The sequence below is a fragment of the Natrix helvetica genome, assembly GCF_964273705.1.
Source record: "Natrix helvetica genome assembly, chromosome: 4".
Classification (NCBI taxonomy): Eukaryota; Metazoa; Chordata; class Lepidosauria; order Squamata; family Natricidae; genus Natrix; species Natrix helvetica.
This window is the reverse complement of record NC_138550.1, coordinates 171277918-171291387: the sequence shown is the minus strand read 5'-3', so window position 1 is coordinate 171291387 and position 13470 is coordinate 171277918. Positions and strand designations below refer to the sequence as shown.

General features: G+C 50.3%; 1 protein-coding gene across 2 annotated transcripts in view; it reads left to right on the top strand.

Annotated features, from left to right (window-relative positions):
• The window catches only part of TONSL (tonsoku like, DNA repair protein), a 38429-nt gene that overhangs the window by 9872 nt on the left and 15087 nt on the right, over positions 1-13470 (top strand). For both annotated transcript variants that reach the window (XR_014175289.1, XM_081951945.1), the window contains exons 5-13: positions 610-739; positions 2226-2397; positions 2574-2688; positions 2904-3052; positions 6555-6707; positions 7506-7631; positions 9291-9489; positions 11239-11300; positions 12235-12324. Coding sequence is in view for 1 of the 2 variants with exons in the window: in XM_081951945.1 (XP_081808071.1) it covers positions 610-739; positions 2226-2397; positions 2574-2688; positions 2904-3052; positions 6555-6707; positions 7506-7631; positions 9291-9489; positions 11239-11300; positions 12235-12324 (1196 nt within the window). In the remaining variant the exon portion in view is untranslated. The remainder of the gene's footprint in view (positions 1-609; positions 740-2225; positions 2398-2573; positions 2689-2903; positions 3053-6554; positions 6708-7505; positions 7632-9290; positions 9490-11238; positions 11301-12234; positions 12325-13470) is intronic.

Genomic DNA, 13470 nt, shown 5'->3' with positions numbered 1-13470 from the left:
CACTGGCTACCTGTGGCCTTTCGGGTGCGTTTCAAGGTATTGATCACCATCTTTAAAGCGCTCCATGGCATAGGACCTAGTTACCTGCAGGATCGCATCCTACCACACACATCCCTGCGACCTATCCGCTCACACAGAGAGGGACTCCTCCTGGTGCCGTCCGCTAGGCAATGCCAGCGGGCGACACCTAGGAGTAGGTCCTTCTCTGTGATGGGCCCAACCCTCTGGAACGACCTCCCCCCAGACATTCGAACTACCACCGACCTCCGTTCCTTCCGTCAAAAATTAAAAACTCACCTGTTTCAATCAGCTGGCCTGGCACTCTCTTAGTTTTGTCTCCCGGGGATTTATTTTAATTGGGTTTGGGGTTTTAATTGGGATGTTTTTAGGTATTTATTTCTTGTACAGTCTATCTCCCCCTCTAAATGTATTTTAAATGTATTTTATTGTTATGACTGTATTTTATTTGCATTGACTGTACACCGCCCCGAGTCCCTTTTTGGGAGAGGGGGCGGTCTAAAAATCTAAGAAATAAATAAATAAATAAATAAAGCTTTGGTCTCAGGGGCCGAGTCCGATCGGATCCTGCCAGCTCTCTTCTCCTTGCAGGGCAGGTGCCGCAGCGGGAGGGCAGCGAGATGCGGGCACGGCTCTACCTGAACCTCGGCCTGATCTATGACAGCTTGAGGATCCCAGCTATGCGCACCTCCTACTTCAAGAAGAGCATCTACATCTCAGAGTAAGGGGCCCCCTCCCTGCTCCACCTGAGTCAGCAGTCAGCCTTCGGGAAGCCCCGGGGGTTTGGGGTGGCCGGGGGTTGGGCTAGAACACCTCCAGGGTCCCTTCCAACTGCAGGTTGTCAGGTTTCCTAAAAATGCCCCTAATTGATTCATGAGTCTCCAGCCAAGTTTCAAACACAAGACCAGTCATTTATTAGGAGCACCATTAGGCAAGGCCTTTTTGCAGTCAGATCTCAGCCCCATTTGAATTACAGCTGAACTTCACCCCCCTGCTCCTCCCCTCCCCTCAGTCTGTGTCATAAATCACATTCCCCAATGAGGTGCACCCCTCCCAAGCCTGCTGCAGTCATCTGAGATCCGACTCTTGCCGAAAGGATGCGTGGAATGTATTCTCCCCCTTTCCTCACCACGGCAACTTTAGGAATTGACACAGATAGTCCTTGAATTATGACCGCGATGGAGCCCAGAATTTCTGTTGCTGAGACAGTTGCTAAGTGAGTTTGGTCCCCTTTACAGCCACCGTTGTTAAGTGAATCACTGCAGTTGTTAAGTAAACCTGGGCTTCCCCCATGGACTTTTGGCTTGTCGGAAGGTGGCAAAAGGGGGATCACGTGACCCTGAGATTCTGCAACCGTCATAAATACGAAGTGGCTGCCAAGCGTCCAAATTTTAATCACGTGACCGTGGGGATGCTGGAACGGTCGTAAGCGTGGAAAAATAGTCGTAAGTCACTTTTTTCAGTGTCATCGTAAATTTGAAAGGTCACTAAACGAGCTGTTGTAAGCTGCACGTGTCCAAATTTTGATTTTGTGACCTTGGAGGGGCGGCTGCAATGGTGGTCAGTGAGAAAAACCATCCTGGCTCCCTCTTTTCAGGGCTGTTATAACTTCAGACCGTCACTAAACGGACTGTTGTAAGTTGAGGAATACCTGCCTGAGGCAGTTCAATTTCTTACCATCCGTGGCTCCTAATGGCTCCCCTCCAGTTTCTTTCTTTCTTTCTTTCCTTCCTTCTTTTTATCTCTCTCTCTCTCTTTCTTTCTCACTTTCTCTTTCTCCTTTCCTTCCTTCTTTCCTTTTTCCTTCCTTTTTTCCCTTCCTTTCTCTCTCTTTCCTTTCTTTCTCTTTCTCTTTCTCTTTCTCTTTCTTTCTTTGTTTCTTCCTCCCTTCTTTCCTTTCTCTCTCTATTTGTTTCTTTCTCTCCTTCCTTTCTGTCTCTCTCCTTCTTTCCTTCCGTACTTTTTAAATTTATATTTCACACATTTCTGAACTGCCCACCTCCTTTAAAGAGGGATTCTGGACAGTCTACAATAAAACATCAACGTACAAACTGTGTTATCAATGATAAAATGTGAGGCTTGACATTTTAATTCTAATCCTTGGACTCTGGAGAGAAGCTGGGGGGCCTCCTTGCAGGCAACCAGAGCCTCCTTGACCCACCCGGCAGGGCGTTGCCACAGTGCCCACGGTCTCTTCCGCCTCCTAGGCAGGCCCACCTGTCGGAAGACCTCTTCCGAGCCTACTTCAACCTGGGCAACATCCACCTGCGGGAGAAGGAGCACTCACAGGCCATGCGCTGCCTGGAGCGAGCCCGGGAGTGCGCCTGCAAGATGAAGGAGAAATACATGGAGAGCGAGTGTTACACCAGCATTGCCCAGGTAAGAGGCTCGCCTTGAGGAGGGGGCTCACCTGCACCCCACCAATCCCAAGACCCTCTGCCTTCTTGCTCTGCACAAGCGTGGCTGAAGCCTAGAGCGGGGGCTCCATCCATGGCCACTTCTAAACTCGTGGACTCCAACTCCCAGAACTGACCCTTGCCCTTGCTCCCCCTCAGGTCCTGCTGGCTCTGGGGGACTTTGTAGCCGCCAAGCGGTCCCTGAGGAAGGCCTACCGCCTGGGATCCTATCAGCCCCAGCAGCGGGACAGCATTGGCCGCAACCTGCGCTACGGTGAGTGCTGGCGCCTGTGGGTCTGGCCTCTGGCAGTTGGCTTAGGCCAGTGTTTCTCAACCTTGGCGACTTGAAGTCCTGTGGACCTCAACTCCCAGAATCCCCCAGCCAGCTGTGCTGGCTGGGGGATTCTGGGAGTTGAAGTCCACAGGACTTCAAGTCGCCAAGGTTGAGAAAACACTGGCTTAGAGGCTGCGACTCTTCCTTCCCGGCAGCCACGAAGGTGAGTCGTTTGCAGGGAGCCCTGGAGGAGGCAGAGGCCGCCAGCGACCTGGGGGCAGCCCTGGGACTCTCTGAGCAACTGGGAGACCTTTTCTGCAAGATGGGCGAGTATCGGCGGGCTGCAGAGGCCTATGAGAAGCAGGTAGGCCTGTCCGGCTGTTCAGGGGGTGAGGCGGTGGAGGAATCGGGGGGAAGGGAAAGAGACCAGATGCCCCCGATTCTGACCTTCTGCTCTGGTTGATGTTTGGAGGGGAGGGGAGGTCAGCCTCGGAGTTGCTCCTGACCTGGCCAGACATCCCTAGTCTCCCAAGTTGGGGCCAGGCGGTCACTCCTTCGAAATTGGCATGCCAAGGCAGCAGCCAGTGCTAGTATAATGGTTATCTGCTCCAGGCCACCCTTGGATTATTGCGTCCAGTTTTGGTCGCTACAATGTAGAAAAGATGTGGAGACTCTGGAAAGAGTGCAGAGAAGAGCAACAAAGAGGATTAGGGGACTGGAGGCTAAAACATAAGAAGAACGGTTGCAGGAACTGGGTATGTTTAGCTTAAGAGAAAGAAGGACTAGGGGAGACATGATAGCAGTCTTCCAATATCTCAGAGGTTGCCACAAAGAAGAGGGAGTCAAACTATTCTCCAAGGCACCTGAGGGTAGAACAAGAACCAATGGGTGGAAACTAATCAAGGAGAGAAGCAGAACTGAGGAGAAATTTCCTGACAGTTGGAACAATTCATCAGTGGAACAGAAGTTGCCTCCAGAAGTTGTGAATGCCCCAACACTGGAAGTCTTTAAGAAGATGTTGGATAGACATTTGTCTGAAATGGCATAGGGTTCCCTGCTTGAACAGGGGGTTGGACTAGAAGACCTCCGAGGTCCCTTCCAACTTTAGTATTGTATTGTAAATAATTAGGGTCCCTAGTTTGGGTCACAAAAGTTCTGCAGGAAAACCACCAAGCTCCAAGACCCCCCCCCCCAATTTGAACCCTGAGTTACTCTAGGAAGGAAGGAAGGAAGGAAGGAAGGAAGGAAGGAAGGAAGGAAGGAAGGAAGGAAGGAAGGATTAATTAATTGTTTTAGAACAATTAATCAGTGGAACAACTGGCCACTAGAAGTTGCGAATGCTCCAACACTGGAAGTTTTTGAGAAGATGTTGGATAGCCATTTGTCTGGAGTAGGTTTCCTGCCTAAGCAGGGGGTTGGACTAGAAGACCTCCAAGGTCCCTTCCAACTGTTATGCGTTCTAGAACCAAGCGCCTTGACTGCCAAGGCTGGATAGAAGCAGGAAGTCCAATCAAAACCAGAGGAGGTTGGGATTGTGTCAAGTCAGGATGAAAGGTAGATGGAGAGGTAGAGGAAATACTTAGTTTAAATAAGAGAGATGTAAGCAGATCCCAAGGGAGGATCCTGTATGGGAGAGGGGTCAGAAAAGGAACAAGAGTTGAAAGACTAAAAAGGGCAAGAGATGATGGATAGACAGAATACTTCTTAACATAGGACTTGTTTGATCAAGAGTTAGAAAATGAAGTTAGAATGGGGAAAATATTACTACGTATATTGCTATATAATATATAATTACTGTGTAGATGCAAGTGTTAGAAGCTGAAAGATTATTATCAGATATACTTGAATAGTAGTAGTAGTAGTATTGTATATAAACTGATCATCACTATTACTATTTTTACTATTATTAATTTCAGAATTATGAATATTTTGCAAATCTAAAATGACTTAGACTGCACTGTTCACTAAGTACTTATGCATATTAAAAAAAATAAATATAATAAATAATGATTTTGAAAAGTCATGATGAAATCTTAGCCGCTCGGTTCAGCCAGTTGACACCATCACTGGCCATAGGGGGCGAGCAATTGCCCCCTGTGGAACGGGCGCGCAATTTGGGCGTCCTCCTAGATGCCCGGCTGTCGATGGACGACCATGTGGCAGCCGTGGCAAGGGGGGCGTTCCACCAGGTTCGCCTGGTGCGCCAATTGCGCCCCCTACTGGACCGGGATGCCCTACGCACGGTCACTCATGCGCTGGTGACGTCTCGTCTGGACTACTGCAATGCCCTCTACATGGGGCTTCCCCTGGGACGCGCCCGGAGACTACAGCTAGTCCAGAATGCAGCCGCGCGGGCCATCACGGGGAGTACCAGGTACTCCCACATAACACCTCTCCTGCGCGAGCTGCACTGGCTGCCTGTGGTTTTTCGGGTGCGTTTCAAGGTGTTGATCACCATCTTTAAAGCGCTCCATGGCACAGGACCTAGCTACCTGCGGGATCGCATCCTGCCGCACACATCCCTGCGACCAATTCGCTCTCACAGGGAGGGACTCCTCCTGGTGCCGTCCACCAAGCAATGCCAACGGGCGGCGCCTAGGAGTAGGGCCTTCTCTGTAACGCTCTGTAACTACTGTAACGCTCTGTAACGCTCTGTAACTACTGTAACGCTCTCTACATGGGGCTTCCCTTGAAATGCACCCGGAGGCTACAGTTGGTCCAGAACGCAGCCGCGCGGGTAATTATGGGGAGTACTAGGTACTCCCATGTGACACCGTTCCTGCGCGAGCTGCACTGGCTTCCTGTGGTCTATCGGGTGCGTTTCAAGGTTTTGATAACTATCTTTAAAGCGCTCCATGGCTCAGGACCTAGTTACTTGCGGGATCGTATTCTGCCCCATACATCCCTGCGACCAATCCGCTCGCACAGAGAGGGCCTCCTCCAGGTGCCGTCCACTAGACAGTGTCGGGGGGCGGCGCCTAGGAGTAGAGCCTTCTCTGTGGCGGGCCCAGCCCTGTGGAATGACCTCCCTCCGGATATTAGGAATACCTCTGACCTCCGCTCCTTTCGTATTAAGCTTAAGACCCACCTATTCCAAGTAGCTGGCCTGGCTCAACTTTGATCTAACCATATCGCTCCTGACGGGTTTTTAATTGGGTATTTTAATTATATTTAATTATTTAGGGGTTTTTTAATCACTGTATTCTAATTGTTTTTTATTCATCAGCCAACCTCCTCCTTGTGTATGTCTCGGTATATGTCTCTGTTATATGTTTGTTTTGTCCACATATTTATTTCATATGTTTCATTGTACGCCGCCCCGAGTCCTTCGGGAGAGGGTGCGGCTAAGAAATAAATATATTATTATTATTATTATTCTGTGATGGGCCCAACCCTCTGGAATGACCTCCCCCCCCGACATCAGAACTACCACCGACTTCCGCTCCTTCCAACAAAAACTAAAGACTCACCTGTTTCGATTAGCCGGCTTGGCCCACTCATAGTTTTATCTTACCTCCTGGCAGATATTTTTAATTGGGAATTTCTTGGGGAAATTATTTTAAATTTAATTTTTGGGGGTATTTTTAGGGGTCGTTTTTTAAATACTGTTTTTTAAATGCTTTACTTGAAGGTACAGTTTTTATAGCCTCCTCCATTTAAGTATTTGTGTATTTGTGTATTTATGTATTCATTTTTATGTATTCTATTGACTGTATACCGCCCCGAGTCCCTTTTGGGAGAGGGGGCGGTCTAGAAATATGAAATAAAGTAAAGTAAAGGCAGCGGGATGGGAGCCCGGCTGGTGCAGGATTCAGATCTCTTTCTGGAAGAGATCCAGGAGCCTAAACGGCTGGGGGCTTTTTCAGCTCGGCCATGCCAAGGCCTTGGGGCGGACGGAGCAGGAACTGGCTGTGATTCACGTCTCTTTGGCGGCCACCTTTGGGGATCTCAAGGACCATGCTCGAGCAGTGGAGCATTACCAGGCAGAACTGGCCCTGCGGCGTGGGAACCCCCTGGAGGTAACGGGGGGAGGGGGGAGGGCTCCAGGTGTGCCTCTGCAGGACGTTTTCTGCCCCAGCCAATCCCCGTGGCTGAGGCAATGGCATCATGGAGGGAGAATTTGAGCTGAAATGGCTCTCCAACCTTGGGCCCTTTAGGATTTGTGGACTTCAACTCCCAGAATTCTCCAGCCAGCGCATGCATTCTGGGAGTTGAAGTCCACAAGTCTTAAAGGGCCCAAGGTTGGAGACCCCTGAGCTAAAAGACCACTTAAAGTTGTGCAGTGGTTAGAATGCAGTATTTCAGGGAAGGAAGGAAGGGCCCTGGTGGCACAATGGTTAGAGTGCGGTGTTGCAGGCTGACTCTGCCGACTGCCAGCAGTTCGATCCTGAGCAGCTTGAGGTTGATTCAGCCTTCCGTCCTTTCTGAGGTGGGTCAAATGAGGACCCAGATTGTTGGGGGCCAAAGGCTGACTCTGTAAACCGCTTAGAGAGGGCTGGAAAGAACTGTGAAGCGGTATATAAATCTATTGCTAAGTGGGAAGGAGGGAGGAAGGAAGGAAGGGCCGTGGTGGCACAATGGTTAGAGTGCAGTATTGCAGGCTGACTCTGCCCACTGCCAGTGGTTCAATCCTGACCAACTCAAGAGTGACTCAGCCTTCCGTCCTTCCGAGGTGGGTAAAATGAGGACCCAGATTGTTGGGGACAAGAGGCTGACTCTGTAAACCGCTCAGAGAAGGCTGGAAAACACTGTGGGACCATATACTGTATGTGCCTTAGTGCTGTGGCTATTTAGCCTGGTCTCTTCTCTCATGCCAGGAGGGCAAGACCTGGCTGAACATCGCCCTGGCCAAGGAGGAGGCTGGCCAAAGCTACTCGGAGTTGGAGCCCTGTTTTCAAGCTGCTTTGCAGGCTGCACGAAAGGCTGGGGACCAGAAACTGGAGGTGATCAGGGGTTTTTTGTTTGTTTGTTTGTTTTGCAAAAGGCAGTTTTTGTCTTGGCGATTTTGCAGAAGGAAGGGGGCGAAAAACAAGAAAGGGATGTGGTCCCAAAGGTGCTTTTTCCAAAAGGCAACTGTACATGGTTGGAAATGTTTTGCTTCTCACCCAAGAAGCATCCAGTTTTGGTCACCACACTATAAAAAAGATGTTGAGATTCTGGAAAGAGTGCAGAGAAGAGCAACCAGGATGATGAGGGAACTGGAGGCTAAAACATACCATGAACAGTTGCAGGAACTGGGCCTGGTTAGTCTAGTGAAGAGAAGGACCAGGGGAGACAGGGGAGCATCTTCCAATATTTGAGGGGCTGCCACAGAGAGGAGGGGGTCAAGCTATTCTCCAAAGCCCCCGAAGGCCAGACAAGGAAGAATGGATGGAAACTGACCAAGGAGAGATTCAACATGGAAATAAGGAGGAATTTCCTGACAGTGAAAACAATCAACCCATGGAACAGAAGTTGCCTTCGGAAGTTATGGGAGCTTCATCCCTGGAGGCGTTCAAGAATAGACTGGACTGCCATCTCTCAGAAAGGGTGTAGAGTTTCCTGTTTGAGCAGGGGGTTGGACTAGATGACCTAAAGGTCCCTTCCAACTCTGTTAATCTGTAAACTTCTTCAATTCTGTTTGAAGAGATCTCCAGGGAAAAAAGACCCTCAGAAAGTTCAGTTGTCTCTTGGAAAAAGCACCTTTGGGACAACTATTACGTGGACGATGGAGGATCTGAAAGACTTCTCCAGGTGGTGGGGGTGATGGGGGGGGGGTCTGTTGCCCTGTAGGCCTCTTGAAGGGTTGGGGAGAGAGGGTGGCATGAAGGTAAGGCAGACTGCAAATGAGAGAAGTAAGCAGAGGCATAAATATAGATAATTATCTATGGAGATTCTCAGTCCTCCAGGTCCTGGTTCTCCCAAAGGGGCTTTTTCACGAGGGAACTGGACTTTCTTCAGTTTTTTCCCCAGAAATCAGATTTCTTCTAGAGGAGGGGGGTCTCCATCCTTGGCCACTTTAAGACTTGTGGACTTCAACTTCCAGAATTTCCCCCCTCGCAAAAGGTGGTTTTTGTCTTGGCGGTTTTGCAAAAGGAAAGGGGTGGAAAGCAGGAAAGGATTGTGGTCCCAAAAGTGATTTTTCCAAAAGGCAACGAAGTTGCCGTGGTGAGGAAAGCGGGGGGGGGGGGGGAATGCATTCCACGCATCCTTTCGGTCGGATCTCAGATTACTCCAGCAGGCTTGGGAAGGGTGCACCTCATTGGGGAATGTGATTTATGACACAGACTGAGGGGAGGGGAGGAACAGGAGTAAAGTTCAGCTGTAACTCAAATGAGGCTGAGATCTGACAGCAAAAAAAAGGTATTGCCAAAATGCTCCTAATATAAATGACTAGTTTTCTTTTGAAACTTGGCTCGAGACTCATGAATCAATTAGGGCATCTTTCGGAAACCTGACACTGGATATGCTTGGAAACTGCTGGGGAATTCTGGGAGTTGAAGTCCACAAATCTTAAAGGGGCCCGTTTGGTAAACGCTGCTCTATACTTGGTTCTTCGCTTGACCTGGCTCAAGATTGACAGCTGTCCTTCAAAATGATCACACCGATCGCTTCTTTGTCAGCTTCAGATCCTGCAGCATCTACAAGCCTCCCAGCAGAGATGCGGCTGCCCGCCGGCGGCCACGGAGGAGACATCAACCCGTCTGCAGTCGCTCTGCGCCTCCTTCGCCCGTCACTCGGACGGGGAGAGCAGCGAGGAAGAGGAGCTGCCCAACAGCCAGGCACAGTTGGAGGCCAGCGACCTGGAGCTCTCCGACACTGGTGAGCATCGTGGGGGTGGGTGGGAGGGGTGCTTTTCGCCCCAGATAAGCAGCTAAGTCCTCTATTTATGGCCACGATTGAGTCCAACGTTTTTGCTGCTAAGCGAGATGTTTCCTAAGTGAGTTTTGCCTCGTTTTACGATGTTTCTTGCCACGGTTGTTAAGTGAATCACTTTAGTTGTTAAGTCAGCCGTACGGTTGTTAGGTGAATCTGGCCTCCCCATGGACTGTTTGTCAGAAGGTCGCAAAAGGGGATCACATGACCCTAGGACACTGCAGCGGTCATAAATACGAGTCAGTTGTCAAGCGTCTGAATTTCGATCCCATGGATGCTGCGGGTGTGAAAAAGTGTGAAAAACAGGCTATTTTTTTCCAGTGCCATTGTAATGTCGAACGGTCACTAAATGAACTGTTGTAAGTTGAGAACTACCTGTATGGAATCCAATTGTTAGGTCTCCCTGTTTCTGGCGGAGGGGGTGGGGGAGGTGGTCAAAGGACAGCCGCAGTTGTCCTGGCTTGTCAAATGGTCCCTTAATGCTTGTGAGTTCCAGCAGGAGGAGGAGGAGGAAGGCAGGAAGGAGGATGCCACCTTCATCCACATTAGCCCAGGCCCTTCCTGGTCGGTGTTGTGGGCCCCCCAGCAGAGCCGGCAGCCGATTCGGACAGGGAGGAGGTTGGGGAGGAACCTGGGCCGGTCCTGGCATTCGGGGAAGCCTCTGATGAGGGCTCTGTGTCGGAGGCAGAGAGGGGGCCAGGGCCGTATGGCAGTTATCAGCTGCCTTCGGAGTCGGACATCGGTGGGGCAGAAGAACAGCTGGAGCCTGTTCCCAGTGGGCGCATGCGCAGAGCTGCAAGGAGAAGGGGACAGCTAAGGAACAGGGGTCGACTCGGGAGTAAAGGCGCAGGTGGAAGGTGAATGGCCCTTCCCAGAGGAAATAAAAGAGGAGCGAAAGGGGAGGGGGCTTTTGCAGGAGGCCATGAGTTCCATTCACTAGGGAGGGTGAAGGTCTGTTCCTGACTTCTTGCCAAGGAATTGCTTGGCATTTGGAAGGTATCAGCCTGGCAGCTCTCCAAGCCAGATAAAGGCCCGTTATTGTGAAATCTCACGAAAGACAAATTGGCCGGGACGTTGCTGGAGAGGAATTCCCTTTAACCTAAATAAAAGGGGTTTTATCGGGACGGGGAGTCGGCTTCGTGTTTTTGGGAAGCCTCGGTCAGAACTGTCGGTCCAAAGGCAGTCGGGCACGAATCCGTGCCAGGGATGAGCTTCTCCCTGCAAAAGTGGCAGCTTTGCAGCCCTGACTGTCCTCGGCCATGGCTATCCCAAAGGTGCAAATGGGCATGGAGCCTGAATGACCAGCTTTGTCTGCAAGGAGTATCAGTCCTTCCCTTCCCCACCATCCTGTCAGAGAGGAAGAAGCTTCTTGGAGGAGAAGCGAAACGCCTTCAAAAGAAAAAAAACAAGGAAGTCCAGTTGCCTCCTGAAAAAGACACATTTGGGACAATCCTCTCTTGGGTTTGTCTGGAACTCCTCCCAAAACACAGCCACCAACGGGGAGCAGGATGACCTTTGAAGGGAGATGTCCTACGAGAGAGAGAGAGAGAGGCAGATATTGTGTGGAGGGGAGTTTGCAGGGGTTAGAGAGGGTCTCTGCCTTGGAGCCTTCGGGGGGGGGGGGAAACAACCCAACATGTCCAGGGGGACTTTGGAGCTGCTGGTGCTTCCTCTGACCCCCTGATTCTCTTCCAGACGAAGAGGAGGACATGGAAGGCTACAGCAAGACGGTCCCCGGACGGCGCAGAATCAACAAGGTCAGCCCAGAAGCTGTGACTAGGCAGGGTGGACATCAGGGGCAAAAGACCCCCCACCCCACCCTTCCAGGGCTGAAATGCTAACGGTTTAAGCTGGTTTGCCTGAACCAGTAGTAAAAAATACTAAAAAAAGTTTTTTAAAAAAGACAATCGCTCGTCACACAGCTGATCTCTGGAACCCTTTTTTTTTTCTTTTTCCTTTTTAAGCATTACAGGTTCTCTGGAAATGCGGGGGTGGGGTGGGGGGGTCTGTTTTTGTTCCCCCAGTTACATGACTACCTAGCCGGGCCCACCCTCACATGACCCCACCAAGCCACGCCCACAGAACCGGTAGTAAAACAATATTAGATTTCACCACTGCCCCCCCCTCCGTGCGAAGGGCCAGCTAAAGTGATTGACCTCTTGAGAGCCTATGCTGGGGAATCTTAGCAGCTTCTGCTCAGAGACAGATAAAAGTCAATGGAGTTCAAGGGAGGTTGTGACTACGTGAGGATTCTAGGCTGCTTCCTCGTTTGACTCCGCCCCTCGTTCTGCCATCCCTTCTCCTACAGTGGGGAGTTTCTTTGACCGCTGGGCTTTGGGCCAGTGGGTTGCTCCCAGTTCGGCCGAACCAGTAATGGAATTGAGGCCTGGGTCACAGAGCCGGCAGCCACCCAGGCCCTCCACCCCCCTGAATCACTTCCCTTGACGCCATTGGGCTGCCGCCATTTTGGTTTTTAGTGAGTATGCTTGCGCAGTTCACTGTAAATTGTTCTGCGCATGCACGAAGAAGAGTTGACATTGAACAGCGGGCATAAGGCGTGCGGGTGGGTTGCGAACCAGTAGCAAAAGCGGCAGCAACCCACCCCTGGCTGGCCTGGCAGGTGGGTGGGTGGGTGCCTGTTTGTCCCTCGGAAGGGAGACAGGTGGCATTGGGGCCTCTTCCTTTCCTCAGTGGAACCAGCGCAACGACAAGGGCGAGACTCTGCTGCACCGCGCCTGCATCGAAGGGAACCTGCGCCAAGTCCAGTATTTCCTGGAGAAGGTCAGTCTGGGGCCCCAACGGGTCACTTGAGAAACTGGGACCCTTGTGGGCCACCGAACCAAAGGGCTGAACTTCATTCTGGCCCCAGTTTATTTACCCTTTGAGAGCAGGCAACAATTTCATTCTTAATCTGCACCAGTGTGCCCAGAGTAAAAAATGACAATGAAGGTCGGTTGGTCTGTCTGTCTGTCTATCCATCCTATCTATCTATCCATCCTATCTATCTATCTATCATCTATCTATCTATCTATCTATCTATCTATCTATCTATCTATCTATCATCTATCCATCCATCCATCCATCTCTATCAACTATTTCTATCCATCCATCCATCTCTATCATCTGTCTATCTATCTATATCTATCTATCTATCTATCTATCTATCTATCTATCTATCTATCTATCATCTATTTATCTATCTATCTACCTACCTACCTATCTATCTATCCATCTATATCTATCATCTATCCATTCATCTGTCTGTCTGTCTATCCATCCATTCATCTATTATTGATCTATCTTTCTATCTATCTCTATATCTATCTATCTACCTATCCATCTATATCCATCCATCCATCCATCCATCTATATCATCTATCCATTCATCTGTCTGTGTGTCTATCTAACTATTTACCTATCCATCTATATCTATCCATCCATCTGTATCTATCATCCATCCATCCATCCATCCATCCATCCATCCATCCATCCATCTATCTATCTATCTATCTATCTTTCTTTCTTTCTTTCTTATGTTCTACGTTCCAATTGACCTCAGGCTGGCTGGAGTGGGACAGCCAAAGGGCCAGAGGTGTCCCGAGGGCCATAAAATGCCCAGGTCTGGTCTTGGGCTCGCAGGAAAGGTGGCCGAGGGAGGGGAGAGGGGAGCCTTGTGCTTGGGAGACAGGTGGGAGGGGGCTTTTTCCCTTCCGGCTCGCCCCAGCTTCGGGCCCAGTCCAACCCCACGTCTTCTGTCTCTACCTAGAGCGGGGGTGTCCAAACTTGGGAACTTTAAGACTTGTGGACTTCAACTCCCAGCATGGCTGACTGGGGAATTCTGGGAGTTGAAGTCCACAAGTCTTAAAGTTCCCAAGTTTGGACACCCCTGACCTAGAGACTCGTGAGTGGTGGTAGGAGACACCCGCC